General features: G+C 41.8%; 2 protein-coding genes across 7 annotated transcripts in view; one reads left to right on the plus strand and one right to left on the minus strand.

Annotated features, from left to right (window-relative positions):
• Window positions 1-1,505, minus strand: part of LOC138968406 (C-Jun-amino-terminal kinase-interacting protein 4-like) — a 135,613-nt gene extending 134,108 nt beyond the window's left edge. For all 6 annotated transcript variants that reach the window (XM_070340994.1, XM_070340993.1, XM_070340991.1 and 3 more), the window contains exon 1: window positions 1,034-1,505. In XM_070340994.1, the coding sequence (XP_070197095.1) occupies window positions 1,034-1,330 (297 nt within the window). In that variant the 5' untranslated portion in view covers window positions 1,331-1,505. The remainder of the gene's footprint in view (window positions 1-1,033) is intronic.
• LOC138968408 (uncharacterized) lies at window positions 1,478-24,333 on the plus strand. Its single transcript, XM_070340995.1, has 18 exons — window positions 1,478-1,722; window positions 4,958-5,058; window positions 6,089-6,158; window positions 7,142-7,272; window positions 9,655-9,743; window positions 10,721-10,820; window positions 11,512-11,555; window positions 12,150-12,227; window positions 13,322-13,574; window positions 13,917-14,023; window positions 15,949-16,051; window positions 16,527-16,626; window positions 17,433-17,472; window positions 18,251-18,302; window positions 19,762-19,966; window positions 21,008-21,125; window positions 22,508-22,598; window positions 23,464-24,333. The coding sequence occupies exons 1-18, from the start codon at window positions 1,551-1,553 to the stop codon at window positions 23,545-23,547; spliced, it is 1,938 nt and encodes a 645-aa protein (XP_070197096.1). The 5' UTR covers window positions 1,478-1,550; the 3' UTR covers window positions 23,548-24,333.
• Window positions 24,334-24,859: the final 526 nt, after the last annotated feature.

Genomic DNA, 24,859 nt, shown 5'->3' on the forward strand with positions numbered 1-24,859 from the left:
TCAGGACAAAAGTTCACTTCTAGTTTTACAGGGGCGGATCACATCATTTTTAAGGGGGGGGGGGGGGTTTCAAATTTTTTGGGGGGACAATTTGACGACGCGAAGCATTTAGTTGAGAGGACGTGAAGCTTTCGAACCTCTGAAGGTGGTCTGGGAAAATGTTGATAAAAACAAGGAAAATGGAGCAATCTGAGCCAAGAAACTTTTCCTAATACACCTTCCCAAAAGTGAATTTAAGATGACAAATTTGGATCTAAACAAGGCCAATTGATCGATCTGGTGCAACCTGAGCCAACAAATTACCCAACTTCTTTTCAAAACCCTCACTTAAAAGACAAAGACCGGGTTCCAGGGGCGTGCCGGAAATTTTTTATAAAAATCAAGGAAAATGGAGCAAGCTGGTGCAATCTGAGCCATCAGTTTCTTAATTTTCAAATTTTTATTTATTTTTTTTCTTTAGGCTAGGGGAGGGTTTCCAGAAACCCCCCTGTTCAACCACATATCACATATTATAGCACCAGTATCAACAATAATACAGTATGACTCACTCATGCTTGTGTGCACCTCATGAGAGAGAGAGAGAGAAAGAGAGAGAGAGGGGGGAGGGAGGGGGAGAGAGAGAGAGAGAGAGAGAGAGAGGGGGGGGGGGGGATCATGAACTATGAATGAGACTTGTGCTTGTCACTTTGTGCATTACTGGGATTTTGACTTGAGTGACCATAATTACATTTCCATGCCGAGATTTTCGCCTTGGGGGTCCAAAGTTGTGTTATTCATCTCCAAAACAATCACATCACATCCAGCAAATTCTGCTATTCTGAATCAGACACAATGCTAACTGGTTCCAGTTACTAATACTACTGTTGAGGAAATGCCAAGTTCCGTAAGTGGGAGTGGCATCTTTCTGTGATGACTAGATCAAAAATAAATTGTCTGTGATAAAGAACCTGCGTCTGAAAGGGCAAAGTGCACCAAAGAACAAGCACAAAAAGGTTATCATATTCTTACTTGACACGTTGTTCTGAAAACCTACCTGTTCCGCTGCCTTCCGAAGTTGCTTCTCTCTCTCGTACTGTGTAAGCAACTGCTCATTATCTTCTCGCAACAGTTCAATCTCCACGTCAAGCTCCGATTTTTCCACATAAGCTCCATCCAGGCTCTCTAGGATTCCAACAACAAGAGGCATAAGTTCTTTGACGACATCTTCGTCGTATCTTGTGATGACCTTTTCGAATTCCTTGTAGACAGTGGCAGCCAAAGTCTGAACTTTCTCAGACATAACATGGCTCTCCTCTCCACCGATGTGGGTACCATACACGGTTTCAGCCATGTTTGCACACACGTCTTATTTCTGATGTTGACAATACTCTGGCAAAACGTAAGCTAATGAGTCAAGCTAAAAGGGTACATAAATCGAAATCTTCTGCAAATTACACAAATCTTGGATTAGTTCCTCGAAAGATGATGATTATTGCTGCCACACATCGTCCTCCATATTGTTCTGCAGTAGAAAATTTTGTCACATGACCGGACATGCGTAATAAGCAAAGATGGCGATGTACTTGCGTCGGCTGCTTCCAAGAGCGGCACTGCCTTCAGTGTTAAAAACAGCGCTTAGCTGCAACAGAAGATGTGTCCATTCGGCTCACAGTCATTTGCTCAAAGGTCCAGTCGTGAGGATTGCCTGTGCAAGTGGATTTTGGGGAGACAGCTCCGTTGCAGGTTTGTTTACAGCTGATAAACTTGAGAAAATTGTACTACTAGTACTAGTCAAAGAGAAAGAGGGTGACAACGTGAACGTTGAGCTTGGAGTCTCAAATGACAGTGTGCATATAAAACCATACTACTGGTACTGGTATAACAAATCGGTGTTTCTAAGTTGATTCCATGTTTGGTGGGATGCGTAAGGGAAGACATGGATGTGATCGATGTGTATGCACCTTTGTGCGTCTTTATAGTTCAAAGGTCAGTACAAGCTTGCAACTTTCAAAGGTCATCATTGTTTTCTTTCACCAAGCTGCCAAATGTTCTGTTTTACTGTTATGGGAAAGACACTCATAGTTTGACATATTTTAAAATTGATGTGTCAGTACACGCACACACACACGTACACACACACACACACACACACACACACACACGTACACACACACACACACACACACACACACACACACACACAATAACACACAGCTAGGTATACACAAGAAAGGAAAAGACAAGAAGAAAGCCCCAAGCTACCGTCCAATCAGCCTCACGAGCTGTGTTGTCAAGACCATGGAAAGGATGGTGAATCAACGCCTTCTTTGGTATCTGGAGAAAGAAGACATCTTTGCACCAGAGCAAGCAGGCTTCCGCCAGCTAGTTCCAGAGCACAGAAGACCAGGCCACCTACCTGTCTCAGAAGATTGAGGATGCCTTCCAGAATCAGAAGATGGTCTTTGCAGCCTGGATAGACCTACAGAAGGCGTTTGTTAGAGTGTGGACAGATGGCCTTCTGGTGAAGACACAGAGATGTGGAGTCAGTGGAAAGATGCTGTCTTGGATACGATCCTTCCTGCACAACCGCAGATCGAGGGTCACAGTCAGCAGCCGATTGAGCAGGAGGGTTTTGATACGACACGGTGTCCCACAAGGCGGAGTGATCTCGCCAACTCTCTTTTTGATCTTCATCAACGATCTGCTGCCTGAACTGCCAAAGGGAGTCAAAGCTGCTTTATATGCTAACGATCTGGTAATGTGGTGCACCGAAGAACATTCAACCACAGCAACATACCGCCTGCAGTTGGCAGCTGACAAACTTGCAGCCTGGGAAGACGACTGGTGTGTCAAGATCAATCTAGAGAAATCCACGACCACACTCTTCCCCTTGTCCCCAAAACAAAAGCCAGGAGTCATCAAACTTGGCAACACACCACTCAGGAATGATGACGAACCAACGTACTTCGGTGTCACATTCGACAAATGATTGACCTGGAAACCACAGATCCAGAAAGCAGAAAACAAAGCCAGACGCAAATTGGCAATCATGAGAAAGCTGGCTGGAACAAACTGGGGTGCCAGTGAGAAGACCCTGAAGACACTGTATGAAGGCACGGTGAGACCCCAACTTGAATACGGAGCCCCAGCCTGGTCAAGCGCTTGCAAATCCAACCTGCAAGCCCCGGACAAAGTCCAGAATCAAGCACTCCGTATCCTGACAGGAGCAATGAGGTCAACTCCAATCAAGACCATGGAGTCCCTGACAGGAGTCCAACCGTTGATCACTCGAAGAGACACAAAGACACTCATCCAAGCAGAGAAATACAAAAGGCTACCAAAGCACCCAATGAACAGCAGAATGGAAAAACCTATCAGGAACAGGCTGAAACGCTCAAGCTTTGTGCACCAAAGCAGAAGCCTCAAGCGACAGTACCTACCCCACCTGCCGGAAAGCACTCTGCCGCTCGATGCCACAGGAACCTGCCCAACACCTTGGGAAGCCAACCAGAGGGTCCTCGAGATCAACACAACTGTGAAAGGCGTGACATCACGGGACATGAGTGACACCAGTAAGAAGGCGCTTACCCTGGCCATGATTGCAGACCACTACCCTGAAGAAGCGTGGATCCACGCCTACACTGATGGGTCAGCCACTGATGCTGTGAGAGATGGAGGAGACGGCGTTCTAGTTCGGTACCCAGAGGGAGAAGCACAAACAGCGAGCATTCCCACAGGTTTGCACTGCACCAACTATAGTGCAGAAGTACAGGCCTTGAAGACAGCAGCCACAATAGTTGACGGATCAGACCATGAATGTCCTCAGGTCGTCTTTCTGACAGACGCAATGTCAGCACTCCAAGCTCTGTCTGCCAACAAAGAAATTGAGCTCAACAACGCCCTCCAACAGGTTGCTTAGAACCGAAGGGTCGTGCTTTAGTGGGTGCCATATCATTGTGACATAGCAGGAAACGAGGCTGCAGACAAACTTGCCAAGGAAGGTGCCTCAAAGGAACAGTTCACGTCACAGCTGCAATACAAGGAAAAAAAGACAATCATCAAAAACAAGAGGAAAACCAGAGCGGAGAAAGATGACTACCACCTGCTCCAACGTGAAGAACAAGACTTAGTCGTCCTACTCAGACTCCGCACTGGACATAACAGACTAAACCATCATATGGCCACAAAGCTGAAGCTAGTTCCCTCCCCCCTATGTCCGTGTGGCAAGAATCAGACAGCAGAGCACATCCGCAGGCTTGTCCATACCACGGTGCTCTGAGGGACACCATCTGGCCAGAGGAGACAGCGCTACAAAAGAAGCTATACGGCCCCAAAGAGGACTTGGAGAGGACAGCACGTTTCGCCATGCAGTCCGGACTGACGATCTAACAGCGAACGACAAGAAGAAGAAGAAGATACACTTACAATGATACATGTACATTTCACATGAACTATGCAGACACTCATGTTAGCATCGATATATAGTATGCGGCACCCAGAAAAATCTTTGTTTCCGATGACAATTAAGGCCCCCCAAAAATAGGGGCAGTATCTCTGTTCCTTTTCTTTAGGGATTGAACTTGTTGTTGTTTTTTGGTGTTTTTTTTGTTTGTATGCTTTTCATTGGCCAAAAAAGGTGCGAGATGTGTCCCCTGGATGTTGAAAAATAATAACTTTCCTGATAAAGTCTGCAAGGTCGAGTTTTGGCATTTTGAATCTCCCCCCCCCCCCCCTCTTCTTTTTTAAGGGTGAAAGCAAGTTTCAGGGTGGAGAGGACCAAAAAGAGTTGGTCGGGAAATGGAAACATTGAATTTGTTCTTCTTGGTTTGCCCTTCCTGTATAAATGATATTTAGTGTGAAGGGTTTTTTTTCTTCCTTTTTTTTTTTTTTTTGGAGATAGAGAGAGGGGGGGGGGGGTAGAGTGAGTTATCTGTGTGGACATCAGTTAATGTAAAACTTAAACTGATTTTTTTTCCAGCTCCCCAGCTGATCTATGGGGCGAAAGTGGACTACCTCGTGTTTGACTATTTGTCTGAGATCACCATGTCTCTCCTGACTGCTTCCAAGCACAAACATCCAGTATGAATAAGTATATGTTGTCTATCTTTATGTGTGGTTAAATGCTGAATGAAATGTTGGATTGCATTGTGTGGATAATCAGGTTCAGAGCTGACAGACTAGCATGTACAGTGGAACCCCTTTTTAAGACCAACAATCTGAGAAAATCAGGTAAAGGAGGGAGTCTTAAATTGGAGGTAAGTTTACAGAAGTTAGAAAAAGACGTCTAAAAAAGATACTTAGGTCTAAAAAAAGGAAAGAGTCTTAGATTGAGGGGTCTTAAAAGGGGGGTTCCACTGTATTGAACAGACATACACTCTTACTGGTAGACCAACAAATGACCGGATGGATAGACATTTACTCATACAACCATACACATGACCACACACACAAACAACACAAACATAACACACACACACACACACACACACACACACAAGTGCGAACATATAAATACAGACAGATTGACAAACACTTACACACACAGAGACACGCATGCATACATGTGTATCGACACACACCACATATACACACACACACCAGACACACACATACAGAAGGTTTAAACAAAAAAGGTAAATTTAAGACAAATGTCTTTTGCATCAGACTATCTTTGAAATTCAAAGCAACAACTTTCAAACTGCAAATGTGTTTAAAAAAGAAAGTGTGTTTACTGTTTTTCAAGACAAAGGCCTGTAACTTTTGTCCAGTGAACAGAGCTATAGCTTCCTGTTCCATTATAAGCCATGTTTGCACAACGAACAAAAGTCAAGCCTTTATCAGTGACAGTGGCTTCACTTTTCACACCCTGTTCTTTTAACTTTGAAGCTAATGTGTAATTTAAGGTGTGAAGTGTGACTCATGTCACAAGCTTAAAAGTGCATCCAAGCTCCCGCCACCCCCCCCCCCCCACACACACACACACCAAGTACATGGAGCCCTCCTTTGTGTGAATCTGTGTGTGTAAGTGTATGTGTGTGTTTGTGAGGAGGATATGTTGTTCATGCATTTGCTTTAAAATGCCTTAAAAATACAAATGAATGTGTTGCAGGAACTGGGTTATGCCTCAGACTTTATATCAGTGAGCATGGCTCCCTTCATCAAGGACATCAAAAAGAAAGGTATACATATATATATGAATTATTAAAGTTTTTTGTTATTACTGTATTTGTGTAACCGAGTGCTCGTAGCACAAGAGTCACCTTTGGAGGCAAGGCCAGTCAAACAGGATTGAGATTTTAGAGCTAAATAATAGCCCTATATATATAACTGCTATCGGTGAGCAAAGGTTTCCCAAGGACATACACCGTGACACCAGCAGCCACACCCCATCACAAATAGCAACTCCACATCTCAGGGTTGTGCTGTCTTCTGATGTACCTATCATCAAAGAATACTAATGTCAAACAGGCGCAAGGTTACACCTCTTCAGGACTAGCCTGATGTACCGAAAACCTCGCTCTACTATAAATAGCTCATGCTTTGGCAGGGAGACAACTCCGTCAATGCAGAGCAGCTGTCTGGGACAAAGGGGGCTACTGGGACGTCACCCTGCGCAAAACTAACGCAGGTCCTCTACAGTTCCCCACGGTTTTTCTCAGGTGCCAGGAGAATGGTTCCGAATATATCTCACTTAGTCTATTACACATGTATGCACGGCGGGGATGTAGCTCAGTCGGTAGCGCGCTGGATTTGTATCCAGTTGGCCGCTGTCAGCGTGAGTTTGTCCCCACGTTCGGCGAGAGATTTATTTCTCAGAGTCAACTTTGTGTGCAGACTCTCCTCGGTGTCCGAACACCCCCGTGTGTACACGCAAGCACAAGACCAAGTGCGCACGAAAAAGATCCTGTAATCCATGTCAGAGTTCGGTGGGTTATAGAAACACGAAAATACCCAGCATGCTTCCTCCGAAAGCGGCGTATGGCTGCCTAAATGGCGGGGTAAAAACGGTCATACACGTAAAAGCCGTGGGAGTTTCAGCCCATGAACGAACAAACAAAAAAAACACATGTATGTATTTATAGCGCTTACTTCCCTTTGTTGATCAAATCTAGTAAACTAAATGTAATGAAATGAAATGTTTTTAATTTACTTTGTTGCACAGGGATCAAGATCATCACTAACGCAGGGGGCGTGAATCCATCCAGTTGTGCCAAAGCGCTGCAGAGGGTTTGTGAAGAGGCGGGGATACAGATGAACATCGCTGTGGTCAGCGGAGATGACCTCATGCCTAAGGTATGCAGTCGAACCCCCCTTTTAAATAAGACCTCAAGAAATCTGAGAAAGTCAGGTCTTGAAAATCCTGACAGAGTTTATTAAAAAAAAACACGTCAATTAAGACTACCTCCCTTGTTTTCTCAGACTTTCTGTTCATAACCTTTATAGATTTACAGTGGAACCCCCCTTTTAAGACCCCCCAATTTGAGACTCCCTCCTTTTTAAGACCTTGTTTTCTCAGACTTTCTGTTCATAGCCTCTGTAAAATTACCCCCATTTTAATACTCCCTCCTTTTTAAGACCGTATAATCTCAGATTTGTGGAGGTCTTAAAAGGGAGGTTCCACTGTACCCCCATTTTAAGACTCCCTTCTTTTTGAAATCTGATTTTCTTAGATTTTTGGAGATCTTAACGAAGGGGTTCTTTTGTAGTCAGAGACGTTCCTTGCTGTGAATAACCTTTGATGACACTAACAATACTGATGATAGAGTAATAACACATTTTCAGACATTTAGTAGAAACTTTAAGCAAAGATTTATTTGTGAAAAGTATAACGCAGTTGTGAATAATACAGTAGATAAATTTTACAAGGATTGGCGCCTGTATATGCACGTTTTGATGTAACCCTTAGGTTTTTTCGTTCTTAAAACCTTTTGATAATGCGACCACCAAACCACTGAACATCCCCCCCTCCCCATTCCATCCTCCCACCCCATGTATGTTGTAATTGTCCAAGTGTGCTTTTCTGTTATATGATTCTGTCCTTTCGGTTAGGTGATGTCCTGTAATGTACAGCATATACATGTAAAAAAAAAAAGCTGTACAAAAAGAGAATAAAAAAAATTGTCAGTAAGTACTGGTGTCACATGACTGATGTGAACCAGTTGATTGGCTAATGGCGATGCGCTTAAATCTGTTAGCGCACTCTTGGAGTGCGCTAACTTTTCCACAGAGCGTATTCTTACGCCCTTTGCCAAAGCGAGACTGTACTCTCATCCTCAGAATTAATTAATGACATGTAGCTTATATTCTCCACAATACCAAATGACCATAAATTCCCTGCTTCTCAATTAAAGCAGAAGTGGGTTTTTTTCTGACAGATTGCATGTGCCTGTGCCAGTGCCAGTGATCTAAAACTAGAAGCCGCTGTGTTTCATCTCATTTTCGCCGACTTGCATAGATTCTTCTCATAATATGCCGTGTTAGTGGCATGTAGCTTATCATCCACATTTCCAAATGATGAGTTAGTATACAATTCCCAGCGGCTAACAGAAAACACAAGTGTTATTCCGATAACGTACACAGCATTTGGAAGACTGATTCGATCGACTCTAGCAGACTACACTGAAATACGACTGCATCAGTTCAGTAAATGAATGGTTTCCGAATTATTATTTCAAGGCAAGAACAATCGTAATCGAAAACGTGTAGGGTTCAGAACGTTCTTACCATATAATTATAAGACTTATTACCAGGCTGCCTTATTCGTGCAGACTCAGTGACAGTGCAGACTGCAGTGGTTCGATTGTTCTAGCCTAGCAGTAGCAGACGACATAAACCCCGCTCAGCAAATTAACATGTTGGGCAAATGTGAACGAAAAAACGATGGGGATATAATACGTGTAGGGTTCAGAGCATTCTTACCGTTCATATTTAGTATCAGACTCCCCGATGAGTGAAGATACAACACGAGATATATGCCACATTTATTTTGAAAATGTGCGAACAGTCGAGTCCTTCGTGTCGTGGGGTAGTCAATTCAAGGGGAGTCACTCCGCACAGTCAATCCATCGACGCTCGACTGAAGGTTTCGAATCGCAAATAATGAAGAGCAGAGTCCTTTCTCAGAGTTCAAATGAGGTCTCTCTGAAAGATCATCACTGTTCAGCTTTAACACTACACTGGAATTTACCAACAGAAATTAAAATGCGTGTGACGAAAGCACGACACACTTGAGACACCGGCCCACACAAAAGTAGATCTTACTGTACACGACCTGACCACACAGTTATACCTATTCAAATGCGCGTAGCAAAGTGTGCGTTTGGAATCTTCTTTTTTCTATGGCGGTACTGACAATATCGTTATTGAAACAATCCCAGTGCACTAAGGGATTTATAGAGCAAATCTCGAAAATAATTATTGAACTCAGCGCTATGCGCTTCGTTCAATAATGAATTTTCTCGATTTGCTCTATAAATCCCTTAGTGCACTGGGATGTCTCAATAACTTAAAATATAATAAAAAATAACACAATTGTGTCAGAATGGAACAAAATAAATGAATAAATAAATATCATTCGCACACACAGACGCATGCACACACAGGTATATAATCTTTTTCTTGTGCTATTTTTCATTTTGATAATGTATGTGTTTGTGTGTTTTTTGTCTTTACCAGGCTGATGAACTGAAACAGCAAGGCTTCACCGACATGTTTTCTGGTGAATGGTTTCCAGAAAACGTCCACAGCATGAACGCTTACTTGGGGTAATAGTAACTTTGAATTTACACAAATCTTCCTTTTACACAAAATAATTTGAAATAATATCCGAAAATTAACTTTATTCATGCTAACATTAACTTTAGCTTCGTAACTTTTTAACTGTTATCATGTTGGTAACATCTTTCCTTTACAAAAAAATGTGACCCTCCACCACGAAATGAGTCGCATGTCACCTCGCGCGGTTCCGAGCTAGGCTTAATATAAGTCCGGGGAGTGTCTGGTAACAGTGTGAGGGTCACCTTAGTCACAGGCTTATAACTCAAACAGTTTTCGTTCTTTTCTAAAACGGTTTTCACCACTGGATAGAACGGTTTTCACCACTGGATAGAGCATAAAACACTCTTTGTGAAAATGTAAAAATATGAAAATCATGCAAAGGTGACATGCGACTCATGTCGTGGTGGAGGGTCACAAATAACCCGGTATAATATCAGAAAATTAACTTCATTATTGCTTTAGTTTGGTAACTTTTTAACTAATGCCAGATTCTTTCATTTTATCATGGTTGTGAGCACATGCATTCAGATTGTAACTGTTATCCTACAGTCTATAGTGTTTTTATTGCAACTGATCTGATCAACAAAGGGAAGTAAAAGCTCTAAGTGCATAGGACATGTGTAATAGAGTAAGTGAGTTATTCGGAACCAGTCTCCTGGCACCTTAGGGAATAACAAGCATTAAATGAATTAACAAGCGACTCTCATCCTCATTTAAGAAAAACATTTTGTATTGCAACTGAATTTATTCCATTTTCAGGAGTACACCCTAACACTTCAACATTATCCCAATTTCATCAGTGCGTTTTGAAATCAGAGTAGATTAACAATGTTGTAGTGTTCGGCTTGTCTTCATGTTTATGCGCCACCAATATAATTTCTCAGATTTGAGATAATACAGTTGATTTGATTTGATTTGATTTGATTTATTCATTCTAGATAATGTTTGTGGATTTGTTTTTCAGCGCTGGTCCCATTGTGCGTGCGCTAGACATGGGAGCAGACGTTGTTATTACGGGTCGATGTGTTGACAGTTCCTTGGTGCTCGCCCCTCTCATTCATCAGGTACAGTGAAACACGCTGTTATCGCCTCAAATAATCTGAGAAAATAGACTTTTTTTTTAAAATAACTTGGTCACAAACTCTGTTTCGTGTGTTGTGTTCCTGAGGAAGACCCTAGGGTCGAAACGTCGAACATTGTGATTTGTATCATCTTTTTTAAAAACGTGAGTACAGTATTTTTTGGTCTTTTTATTGGTCACAATTTTCAAGCCGTGTGACAGAGTAAGCGAGGCAAGCCCCAACACGGTGCCAAGCAACAAACTCGCTGCTTGCTGACGTAGACAGACCTAATTCCCATCGCCACAAACACTCTGATGTGTATGCTATGCAGTGTGCGCTTCACATATGATACCCTTTCCTTTAAAAAATATAATCATCATACTTTACGATTTCTTGCGGCAATGAAAGCTGGCTCGCAGTAATCACTGACAATGTGTTTTGACTGTATATTCGTGGGTGTATAGGTCTTACTCTGTCTGTCTGTTTGTTTGTTTGTTTGTGTGTCTGTGTCTTTGTCTTTCTGTCTCTCTGTTTGCACTTGTATCTCTGGTGTTTATGGATGGATTGAACTGAAATTTGGTGTGTAGCTTGAAAGTGGGGTGTACAAAAAATGAGGTTCCTACCTTTTTATCAGAGGAGATATATACTTATGACACGTTATAGTTTAATTATGTATTTAATTTTCCCATTTCAGTTTGGCTGGACCATGGATCAGCATGACCTCTTAGCTGCAGGCAGGTAATCTATCAGCTTTTTCGCCATCAATTTTATTTGCATTTTGGTGTTACATCTAGCTCGAATTCCTATCTATATTTTCCTGTCAACAAAATTAATTACCATGTTCCGCAAAGAGTTTTGATGACACATTTTCCTCTCTTTTGGTAATGTTTTTGTTATAGTCAGCTTTCAATTGTGAGTCAGAAAAAACAATTTGCTTATGTTTGAACATTTTTTGATGTGTTTCATTTGGTTGGTGTAAGTTTTTGTCTCCCCCTTTTAAATGATATACGTTTCTGATACGGTACATGCACAGCCTGGTGACGACCTCGCAAGTCATAATCAACTGCTGATTTGTAAAACTCACGTAGGTTAACTTCATTCTCGGAAATTCTTTTTCAGTTCCCGGGAGACATGCAAAAGCAATGGCAGAATTTTTATGTGACCCCATTATTCGCATTATGACGTCTTCTCCAACTTGTTTCCCTTGCGACATCAGAGATTTCACTTTGAAAGCGAGGGTCAAGAAAAGATATCTTGGTTGCTGAAATCCAGATATTTTGGTTTCTTAAATCCATGTGGTTTGTCATCAAAAATGGATGTGCATTATTTCAGCTTGGCAGGTCATCTGATCGAATGTGGCCCCCAATGTAATGGAGGAATATTCACCGACTGGCACAAAGTCCACGACTGGTAGGTTTGAACTGTGTACGAGGTGTGTTTTATTTTCATTGAGGTTGCTTGTGGATCATATATATGCAGTTGTTACTTTGAGACATTTTGTATGTCATGTGTTTTGAAGTGGCAGATTAACATACAATGGACTGGGTGGCCGAGTGGTAACGCACTTGCGCTCGGAAGCGAGAGGTTGCGAGTTCGACCCTGGGTCAGGGCGTTAGCAATTTTCTCCCCCCTTTCCTAACCTAGGTGGTGGGTTCAAGTGCTAGTCTTTCGGATGAGACGAAAAACCGAGGTCCCTTCGTGTACACTACATTGGGGTGTGCACGTTAAAGATCCCACGATTGACAAAAGAGTCTTTCCTGGCAAAATTGTATGGGCATAGATGAAAAATGTCCACCAAAATACCCGTGTGACTTGGAATAATAGGCCGTGAAAAGTAGGATATGCTCCGAAATGGCTGCGATCTGCTGGTCGATGTGAATGCGTGATGTATTGTGTAAAAAATTCCATCTCACACGGCATAAATAGATCCCTGCGCCTTGAGTCCGAGTCTGGAGATACAGTCAAACCTGTCTATAATGACCACTCAAGGGACCAACCAAAAGTGGTCATTAACAACAGGTGATCGTTATGGAAATGTGAATTGAACAGACACTAACGTGTATGGGGGGGTGGGGGGGGGTGAGTGCGAATGTGCGTGCGTGCGTGTGTGTTATGGGGGCACATCTTGCCACAATAATTTTGTATGGGCACGGAGTTGGTTTTTTTCCACACACAGAAAAGAAAACAAGAAGTAACCAAGATTGAATCCCTTTACCCCGATAAGTCAAATAGTATTTCGGTCAAATGTGCAGTGCAGTTGTCAAAAGCCACATAGTTTTGAGAACAGTTGATTTTTCTGAATACAGTGGAACCCCCCCTTTTAAGACTTCCTCCCTTTTAAGACCTTGCTTTTTCAGATGTTCAGTTCATAAGCTCTGTACATTTACCTCCTTTTAAGACTCCCTCCTTTTTAAGACCAGATTTTCTCAGATTGTTGAAGGTCTTAAAAGGGGGGTTCCACTGTAACTGTATTTAACTTGTTCTCTTCTGTTTCACCTGACCAGGGACAACATGGGGTATCCCATCATCCAATGTGGTGAGGACGGTGCTTTTGTGTTGACGAAGCCGCCCAACACCGGCGGCTTGGTGTCATGGGGTACGGTGGCTGAGCAGCTGATGTACGAAATTGATAACCCTGCCCTCTACTTCCTCCCCGATGTGGTGTGCGACTTCAGCAACGTACAGATTGAGGAATTGCCCCAGGATGCCGTCATCGTCTCTGGGGCGACAGGGAACCCACCTTCTGGGGAGTATAAAGTAAGTGTTGCTTTGAGAGTCATTGCTGCAGACTTTTTGTGATTGTTACTTTCATTTCCCCTGAAAGCGGCAAATGGATATTACGCAGCCGCAGGGTCGGATTGGTTGAAATTGAGATTAGTTCCAAATTTTACCAGCGGTCTCCAGTCCACCTGGCTGAAAAAAATTTTTACCTGACCCTATTTAGAGCCTGTGAAGGCAAAGGCAGCGAGGGAGAGGAGATGGGCAACGCCTTCATAAAGCTGGTGCTAAAAAAGTTGAGATCTCTACAACCTACTACCAAAAATGCCAGTGGGATTATCTTTACCTTTTTTACCTTTTAAACTCTTCTGTTTTTCCCAGGTGAGCGCAACACACCTGTGTGGTTATCGTTCCACTGCTGTGGCCACTGTGGGGGGTGTGAGGGCAGCCGACAAGGGAGAGAAAACAGCCAGAGCCATACTGAAAAGGTTTGCTTTGCTTTTCGCTACTTCCCCCTTCTTAATTTACAGCTGTTCCCTTTAGTTTACATGTCTTCTTTTTCGTGTGTTCTTTATTCTTCATGACCTTCTGTCAATGGCTCCCAACAGAACAGCCTGGAGAAGGTGTTCTGCCTCTTCTACCCTCACTCCCCCCCGATGACTGTCCCAGTCAGGGGATTGTTGATGATGATGATGATTATTATTTATCATGGACAAAAAAATGTCACCTGAAAACATACATCGGCAAATAACTCTTTTGAAAATCCTTTAACACAGTTTTCGGAGTGCCAATGTTGTCATTGTTGTATTTGGTAGCAGTTAATTTACAATGGATGGTTGTTTAAAGATACCCTCTTTTCTGTGTAAACGATTGTGTACACCACTGAAGACCTGGCTAGGCTTTTACATGGGACGGGATAAGAGTATATTGCTATTTCACATGTTACGTGTATTTCCATTGGTCAATTGGGCAAAACTGAGCTCAGTGCAAAAGTGATATCGACGACATTTCCGTCGATATCAGTTTTGATATCGACGACCTCTTTATTGCTTTCCCACTTCAAAAACAAAACACCTAAATTTAAAAACAAACAAATATATATGAAAATGTAATTATTCCAGAATTTAGTTGAGCAAGTGACTTTTTGATAGGAAAGACATTTTAAAATACTGAAAAGTACAAGAAAAGAGTGAACAAAAAGAAATAATAATCAGAGGGAGGGATATGGAACAGCCAAAACTGAGACAAATACTTTAGTAATTTCTTTACAGTAAATACAAAATGTCCAGAGAATTAGCAATATATCTAACATTGACTAACTGTGTGGTGATATCTTCTGCTATTTGGTCTGTTTCGACAGTGATATCAAAATCTCGACCTCCGGTCTCATCACACAGTCCGTCAATATTGGGTAATATTTTCTTCCACTTGGACACATGCTGAAAATCAACAGCCCGGCCGCTTTCTGTGCAGAATGGAAATTTTAACTGAATGAATTTAGCAAATAGACAGGTGTCAGTTATGATGTGAATTCAGCACACAAATCCCCATTATCTTTGTTTTACAATCTAGGTAAACCCTTTTCCCCCCAGAGCGCCCAGAGCCGCCTGCAGATCCATGAATCACCCACTGTACCTATGATACTGATGATATTTGTTTCCATTTCTGCTGGCTTCTTGGGATGTTTTAGAATTGATAATTTGGAAAAGTCACAGTAGTTGCTTCAACGATTTTTTAAAGTTTGAAATTGACAGAGTTATTGTAGAACCCTTCTTTTAAGACGTAAGACTTCCTCCTTTTTAAGACCTTAATGTTTTAGATTGTCTGTGCATAGTCTCCGTAAAGTGACCTCCTTTTTAAGACCTTAATGTTTTAGATTGTCTGTGCATAGTCTCCGTAAAGTGACCTCCATTTCAAGACTCTCTCTTTTTAAGATCTGATTTTCTCAGATTTGTAGAGGTCTGAAAAGTGGACCGGCACGGTTGGCCTAGTGGTAATGCGTCTGCCCCGTGATCGGGAGGTCATGGGTTCGAACCCCGGCCGGGTCATACCTAAGACTTTAAAATTGGCAATCTAGTGGCTGCTCCGCCTGGCGTCTGGCATTATGGGGTTAATGCTAGGACTGGTTGGTCCGGTGTCAGAATAATGTGACTGGGTGAGACATGAAGCCTGTGCTGCGATTTCTGTCTTGTGTGTGGCGCACGTTATATGTCAAAGCAGCACCTTCGTGGTCAGCTGGGCGTTAAGCAAACAAACAAACAAACAAACAAACAAACAAACAAACAAACAAACTTAAAAGTGGACTTCCACTGTACGTTGCATGCCACAGGAAGAAATGGGTTGGAGGTTCCGTAGGTATAGACTAGGTGACAGTGAGAAATATAAATGTTTCTGTACCTTCGTTTTCTTACAGATGCAGAAGAATCTTCCATCAACTGAACCTGGAGGATTTCACTGATGCGAACATTGAACTTCTAGGCACCGAGCATATGTATGGTCCTCACGGACGAAAACATGTGAGAGTTTGACACTTATTGAAGTACCAAAGCTAAAATATTTGAATCTGGACTATTTCTCTGTGTGTGATGAAAAGTTTGTGCAAGCACCTTTGAATGTTTTATATTTTTGGACTTTTTTAGACAAGCAAAATTCATGTACAACATTCAGAAAATAGTTCCAGGAATGTATGACTTGTATTTGATTTAATGAATGATTGATTTATTGTCATTGAATTGATAATCAGCCAGTAATAATGTGTGCTTTTTAAAAACTGACGTGTTCCTAAACATTTAAATTTTGAAAGTGATGTCTACCAGGAAATGCAAAACACATCTGTTTATAGTGTGTGAATTTGTTTTATTGTTTGTAGATTATTGCTAACCAAGGGATTTTTTTTAAAAATTAGAATAATTTTTTGTGTACAATCGGTTTTTTTCAAATGGTGCTGCAGTTCACTTCAGCAGATCTTAATTGTTAAAGAGGCTATTTTAGGACACAAGGGAGATAATGATGTGGCTGGCAGTGACTCACAATCAAAAGAAAGCTCTGGAGTTCTTTGCTCGCGAGGTTGCACCAGCTGGAACTGGCATGGGTAAGTACTTTTGGCTCTTTTTGCATAAATATGATTGCTGCTCTTTAACTGTGTGTAAGTGGTGACAGAGATTAACAACAGACAATGTTCAGAAATACCTCTGAAAGTTTCTTTTTTGGGGTGTGGAAGAGTTGTATTTATTGAATGCAATCAAGGTGTGTACATTAAAAAAACACTTTAAGGACCCCAGATTGCACCATTTTGCATCCTTTTTTTCAAAAATTTTCGGGGGGGGGGGGGGGGGATGCCCCCGGACCCCCCTAGCAAGCGCCTTCGCACCTATATCTTCACAATATACTTTTGAAAAATGAACTGATCCGCCCCTGGTATACTTCGCGAAGCTGGCCATATGGAGTGTTAGTACTGAGTTTTCTGTACAAAAAAAGACTCTGTGAAGTTGAATTCGGTCTCAAATAAGGACGGGCTATAGTGACTGCTAAATATGATGACTGTGTGCTGACTTCATGCAGTGTGTGTAAGTACACAATTGAAAGTGTATCATTATGAGGCCACACATATATAGGAGACCCAATATTCTTTCTTGTGTAGTTCGTTTTCTGCATGGTTGGTAAGTGAGTGTTAATTTAGTAGATGATGTTCTGCAAGGTTATGTCAACTACTTTTATCCTTGATAAATTGCTAGCATTATTAAGTGTAGTTGATTTTATGTGGTATAGAATCGTGCTAAAAATTCACCTGTTTGATAAGAATGTACTATTTATGGTTTGTGTTTGTGTGTGTGTGTGTATGTCTGTGTGTGTGTGTGTGTGTGTGTGTGTGTGGTGTGTGTGTGTGTTCCTGAACAGCTCCAGGACTGTGTGGAATTGTTGGTGGAAGACCCAGAGTGTAAGTAGATTTAACATAACTTTCTCTTGTTGTTCTTTTGTCATATCTGTGTTATGGAAGCATCTATAATCAATTCGCTCACATCACAAATACATCCATATGCTTCTGTAGGGGATGCAAACATCAGTGAAGTATTGCTCAAATTTCACTTGTTGTTTCACAGATTCAAGCAACAAAATTGATATTTGTTTACAGTTTTACCAGACTTATACATGTATGTGGAAGAGCTATTTTTGGCACAGATGAAAGATCAGACGTGTTAAATTAAGGTTTGGGGTTTGAATCCAAGCTGCGTTTGGTGGATCTGGGGGTGGAGATTTTACAGATCTCCCAGGTCAACTTATGTGCAGACCTGCTATAGTGCCTTATACCCCTTCGTACGTACAAACAGGGACAAGACCAAGTACACAGGGTAAAGATCCTATAATCCATGTCAGAGTTTGATGGGATATAGAATTAGAAACATGAAAACATCAAGCACGCATACCCTGAAAACAAGGCTGTCTAAATGGCGAATTAAAAACAGTTCTAATTGTAAAAACCCGCTTGCGCTAAATCACAAGTGTACATGAGAGTTGCAGCCCATGAACACAGAAGAAGTCATTTTTTAAAGTAAGTGGATGGGAAATGTGTTCTGGGTAAAAAAAAGGGATGGGTTGTGGCTTAATTACAGGTGCATTGCGATACAGCATGTGGGCAAAGGCTATTAAGAAATAAGTTGATGTTGATGTTGTGATTTTGTGAAGTGTGATTAAGATTGCTTTTGTACATGTTTCAGGTCGCCTGTGCTGAAGTTGTTTTCCTTCCTCTACCCAAAGAGCAATGTTCAGGTAAGGGTTTCTACTTTCAGGTCGCCTGTGCTCAAGTTGTTTTCCTTCCTCTACCCAAAGAGCAATGTTCAGGTAAGGGTTTCTACTTTCAGGTCGCCTGTGCTCAAGTTGTTTTCATTCCTCTACCCAAAGAGCAATGTTCAGGTAAGGGTTTCTACTTTCAGGTCGCCTGTGCTCAAGTTGTTTTCATTCCTCTACCCAAAGAGCAATGTTCAGGTAAGGGTTTCTACTTTCAGGTCGCCTGTGCTCAAGTTGTTTTCCTTCCTCTACCCAAAGAGCAATGTTCAGGTAAGGGTTTCTACTTTCAGGTCGCCTGTGCTGAAGTTGTTTTCCTTCCTCTACCCAAAGAGCAATGTTCAGGTAAGGGTTTCTACTTTCAGGAAAAGAAGAACAGAAATTGTTATCCAGAATATCAAGAAATGTTTTGAGAAAAAAACACCTATATGAACATGCTTATCCTCCCCACCCCCCCCCCCCCCCCCTCCCCCCTAATTTGTGACCAGTTACAGTGGAACCCCCTATTCAGACGGCAAAAAAGTTTTCAGAAAATCAGGTCTTAAAAGGAAGTGAGTCTTAAAGTGGACATACATTTACAGAGGTTAAATGCAGAAAATCTGAAAAAGCAGTGTCTGAAATGTCTTAATCAGATACTGAGGGTGAAGGGGTGGGTTGAAGGAGGTTCCACTTTATTTGTAAAATGTTTGAAATCTCTTGCGGTTAATTTGTTTTTTCTCACTAAAAAGGGGGATTAATTCCACTATATTTCTAAAATTTGTAATATCTCTTGTGGTTGATTTAATTTTGATTCCACTACAGTGTTCGCCGCTTAATAAAGCCACTTCTGGACCGACCAAAAATGGCTTTAATAAGCGGCGGATTTGTTAACCGGCGGTCCAGGAATACGTCATTTTCGAAAGAAAAAAAAATTCTTCTCTTTTGTTTATGTCACTCAGTCACTTTCTTTCGTCATTTACACTTGTTTGAATCTAAACAAAACTTCACGAAGGATGTGGAACTTTTGTTTTAATTATGTACATGTACGTGTACTTTGATCACTTCGGTACATCAATAATTTCACTGTCACCGTCACGAATCATTACTCGGCAGAGAAGAACGATTTTATGAGTGTTTGTTTGTTGGTCGTCTTCCACATCAGTTCTCTCACTGAGTCTGCGAATGGTTCAAATTCTTCCATGCGGTAACCACGACTTTCCAGACCAGATCGTATGTGAGTTTTAGTCACAAACTACGTGATTTCTCTGAGAAAACTGGCTTTAATAAGCGGCGGGTTGGGTTTATTAAGCGGCTTTTTCAAATACATAAGTATAGTGATAAATTCGGACCGTCTGAAATCGGCTTTTATAAGCGGCTGGCTCTATTAACCGCGGTTTTATTAAGCGGCGTCCACTGTATATTTGTAAAATGTTTGAAATCTCTTGTGGTTGATTTTTTTTGTCAGGTTGCTCTGGAAATGAATGGTGCCTTTGTGGAGAACTACAGCGCTCCCAGCACGCCCACCAAGGATTACCTGAAGCAGGCGTATCCTCCCACCAACGGCAAAGGGCAGGAGACGACAGACAACTTACCTGTTGGAGACTGCGTGTTCAGGCTCGAAGACCTGGCTTTCACTCGCAGCGGCGATAAGGGCAACAATGCCAACGTTGGTGAGTGTACTGAGTCTTTATGATTCTGTGTGTGTGTGTGTGTGTGTGGGTGTGTGTGTGTGTGGGTGTGTGTGTGTGTGTGTGTGTGTGTGTGTGTGTGTGTGTGTGTGTGTGTGTGTGTGTGTGTGTGTGTGTGTAATTTAAAGTGTACAGGGGAAACAAAGACAACACTGTCAACGTTTCAATGATGAGAATTATTTCAATTGGGTCCGGTCTTCATTTCTGTGTGTGTGGTGGGGGGGGGTGTTTGTGTGTGTGTGTGTAAGTGTGTGTGTATGTGTATATGCACCCACGATCCCATGCATGAGTATATATGTGCATGCATACACATGTGTGTGCACATGTTCTAGCATTCATGTGTGCATGATTTATATATGCCTTGAAATAAATTCACACAGCTTTGCAATGGCAAGTGCTTTGCCGTAGACGTGTTTCTCTTTTAAAATTGTTTTATACGTTATTTGCGTGTTTGACCAAAATATGACATTTTACACAGATCGAGACAGTCATTGTTCTCCGAGACCGCGCTAGCGGTCGAGGTGAACAATGACTGTCGAGATCTGTGTAAAATGTCATATTTTGGTCAAAAACGCAAATAACATTTATGTATCGATCGAATTCCTTTCAGGTACTATGACTTTGTTGTTGTTTTGACGATTGAACGAGCCCGGGCACACACACATGCAATCAAACACATAAGCTTCATATTTGGGCGTTTCAGGTTGACCGAAACTTCAAAGGAACTACAAAACACACGTCATGTACTGACTTTGTTGTTGTTTTGACATTGAACAGCACACACACATGCAATCAAACGCATGAAGTGTGTTTTGTAGTTCCTTTGAAGTTTCGGTCAACCTGAAACGCCCAATTATAAAGTTTTGTAGGCCTCTGACGTCACATGACTCAAAGAAGGGAAATCCAATCTCCAATCGATACATAATGGGTTTACTTGTAATGTACAATTTCTGCAGACAGTGAATATTGCTTATGATTTTACTTGAATTTATGAATAGTTGTTTTTCTGTTTTATTTGCACAGGTGTTATTGCTAGACACCCAGTTTACCTGCCATTTATAAGACGGGCCCTGACAGCAGAAGCAGTGGAACAGTATTTCGCTCATCTCTTCGAAAACACAGACGGAGATAACGTTGAAAGGTTTGTTTATGAGCTGAATTGACAAGAGATTTTCTTTAATCTTTCCTTTTTTCCCCACTCTTGATGAATGAGTAAGAATAAGAATAAGAATAAGAATACTTTATTATCTCATAGAGAAATTCAGGGGTGGTACATAACAATAATACAAACAAGACATTGATTTTACATAAAACATATAGCACTATATAACATGGACATCTTTAGAGCACTGCGCTTACATATTCTCGCACACCTACGCGTATAACGAACTATGGCTAAACATCATTGCAAAATATCATAACATACAATATATCGCAGGAAATATACGGTTGTACATAAAACCAATACGGTTGTACATAAAAACAAACATTACTACTGATTGCACTGGCAGAAGAGGGGCTGAGTCGGGTATGTGGATGTGTTTACATGTTGCTAAGGGTGATGGATTTGGGGATGAAGCTGTTTTGCAGCCTGAGTGTCCTAGTTTTGTGCGTGCGAAGTCTACGGCCAGAGGGAAGGAGTTCATAGAGGTGGGCTAGGACATGGGACCTATCTGAAGCTATCCGCCTACTCTTTCTCACCACACGCTTTTCATACAGGGACTCCACACTTGCTTGCTGCCTGCCAATCACCTTGCTACTGACTTGCTACTATAAATCATGCACACATGAATGCATATACTGAGTATGTACCGAGTGAACATTAGATTTCCCTTCTTTGAGCCATGTGATGTCAGAGGCTGACTAAAACTTATATCTTCTTCTTCTTCTTCTGCGTTCGTGGGCTGAAACTCCCACGTACACTCATGTTTTTTGCATGAGTGGAATTTTACGTGTATGACCGTTTTTTACCCCGCCATTTAGGCAGCCATACGCCGTTTTCAGAGGAAGCATAATGGGTATTTTCGTGTTTCTATAACCCACCGAACTCTGACATGGATTACAGGATCTTTTTCGTGCGCACTTGGTCTTGTGCTTGCGTGTACACACGGGGGTGTTCGGACACCGAGGAGAGTCTGCACACAAAGTTGACTCTGAGAAATAAATCTCTCGCCGAACGTTGGGACGAACTCACGCTGACAGCGGCCAACTGGATACAAATCCAGCGCGCTACCGACTGAGCTACATCCCCGCCCAAAACTTATATTAAGTTGGCTGGCCTAGACTAAAATAGGGTGCATGTTTTTGTGCGTTCAGATGTAATGAAAAAAAGAAATTCTAACTAAAATGGATCTATACGCAAATGTTATTTGCATTTTTTGCACAGGTTTCAACAGTCATTGTTCACCTCGACTGCTAACGTGGTCTCAGAGAAGAATGAGTGTCTTGATCGGTGTAAAATGTCTTCTTTTTTTGTTTAATTTAAAGAAAGTTTTTAATCGTTTTCTGTGGTTTTTTTTTCAGGTTTGAGGCACCTGGCATAAATGCAATGAACTTTGTTCTGCACAAAGTGTTGGGAGGAGGTGGAATCGCATCCTTGAGAAGCGATCCCCAGGTAAGTCTGCAAAACTGAAACCCGCCTTGGTTTTATTAATTTTATTAATCAAAATGCGAGGAATCACAAAATAACAAAGGTCAGTTTATGGAATGTTTAAATAAAGACAAAATGAAAAATTCACAAATTGTGAATAATAATTATAATGCTCCATTGTTTCACAGTGAACGTCTCATGGCTTGGAAACATAAATACATGCACGGAGGGGACAAAAAGGGAGGAGGGGGAGTAGCGCTGTACTGTATGGCAGTTCAATGTGAGAAAGCAGCCGGAATTTCCAATACAGTGGAACCCCCCCTTCAAGACCCCCCAATAGTTCCCGCGTTTTAAGACCTTACTTTTTTAGATTGTCTGTTCATAACCTCTGTAAATTTACCTCCATTTTTTTCTTCTTCTTCTTCTTCTTCTGCGTTCGTGGGCTGGAAATTTTACGTGTATGACCGTTTTTTACCCCGCCATTAAGGCAGCCATACGCCGTTTTTGGAGGAAGCATGCTGGGTATTTTCGTGTTTCTATAACCCACCGAACTCTGACATGGATTACAGGATCTTTTTCGTGCGCACTTGGTCTTGTGCTTGCGTGTACACACAGGGGTGTTCGGACACCGAGGAGAGTCTGCACACAAAGTTGACTCCGAGAAATAAATCTCTCGCCGAACGTGGGGACGAACTCACGCTGACAGCGGCCAACTGGATACAAATCCAGCGCGCTACCGAGCTACATCCCCGCCCCTCCTCCATTTTAAGACTCCCTCCTTTTTAAGACCTGATTTTCTCAGATTTGTGCAGGGCTTAAAATGGGGGTTCCACTGTACCAGTATCAAAGTAACAAATGGATTCTGGCTAATGGTTGCTACATTTTGCAGGGCAAGGCTCTAGGACAGATGTTGCTGGACTTTGAGATCACCGGTGTTCCAGACTTGCCGAACTTGGCGAAAAATGTGCCTTGATGGTGATCACACTTTGATGTCGTGCAAATCTGATCGAGTCTGGAGTATAGACGATGTTCGGAAATAACTCTGTCACATTTGTATGGGTTGTGATAGAGTGAATACTCTGTACTCTTGGTTTTATTACGTCAAACTTTCCCACGTGACATTTAAAGGTGTGTCTGAAACATGTGGACAAGGAGCACATGGGAAAGTTTGCCTCACTAAAAAGCAAGAGTATTCACTCTTTCACAACCCATAGAAATTGACAGAGTTATTTCCGGAGTTAGTCTATTGCTGAGCATTTTCTTGCTGCTGGCAGGACTGATTAATAATAATAAATGAGCATTTATATAGCGCAACATCATAACTTTACAAGTATGCTCTTTGCGCTTTAGTTTAGACTCACAGGAGTCCTTGAATCAAATCTTAATGAAGATTCTAAATTATAGTTTTTGGATTAACTGCACATTCACTAATCATATTTAACATCCTGCACCAGGTGAAATTTAAAAACTGAAATATTAAAATGTAAACAATATTAAAAAAATATTATCATGTTGAAATCCTTGTTTTCTCAGTATCAGAGGCCTTTTTATCCTGGTAAAGTTAAGTTTGAACTTTCACTTCAGTTGAATTAGTTTAACACAGCAATTTCTTTTTTAGTTGATTTTCAAATGGCTTGATTACAGTATTGAATGTCGAGCTCAGTTAAGATTACTATTTTGATAGCATGAGAGAGAGAGAGAGAAAGAGAGAGAGAGAGAGAGAGAGAGAGAGAGAGAGAGAGAGAGAGAGAGAGAGAGAGAGAGAGAGAGAGAGAGAGAGAGAGAGAGAGAGAGAGAGAGAGAGAGAGAGAGAGAGAGAGAGAGAGAGAGAGAGAGAGAGAGAGAGAGAGAGAGAGAGAGAGAGCTACTATGCCTACCATATGAGGTATTGCACACCGCTACGACCGAAGAGAAGTGAAAAATAAACTCCTGTTGTGCAGCGGGATAAAGTATTCCCTCATACCTCGGAGATATACCTTCACTCGCTCGCAGCGACGTCACGTGACATTTTAGATGGTGGAACAAAATGCTGTCGCTTATCGGCACTGGGTGCAGTGCCTTTGTAGTGCACTTGCACTAGAACGGCACTGGGTCCAGTACCCGCTCCAGCGTCGAAGCATTTTCCACTAAAAAGTGAACAAAATTTGACCTATTTCGTCGCCTATAGGGGACGGAAAGAATGTCATTTCAATGGTGTGATAACATTCTTTCCGTCACGTGACGTCGCTGCGAGCGACTGAAGGTATATCTCCGAGGTATGAGGGAATACTTTAACCCGCTGCACA

This window comes from Littorina saxatilis, linkage group LG6 (genome assembly GCF_037325665.1).
Source record: "Littorina saxatilis isolate snail1 linkage group LG6, US_GU_Lsax_2.0, whole genome shotgun sequence".
NCBI classification, from domain to species: Eukaryota; Metazoa; Mollusca; class Gastropoda; order Littorinimorpha; family Littorinidae; genus Littorina; species Littorina saxatilis.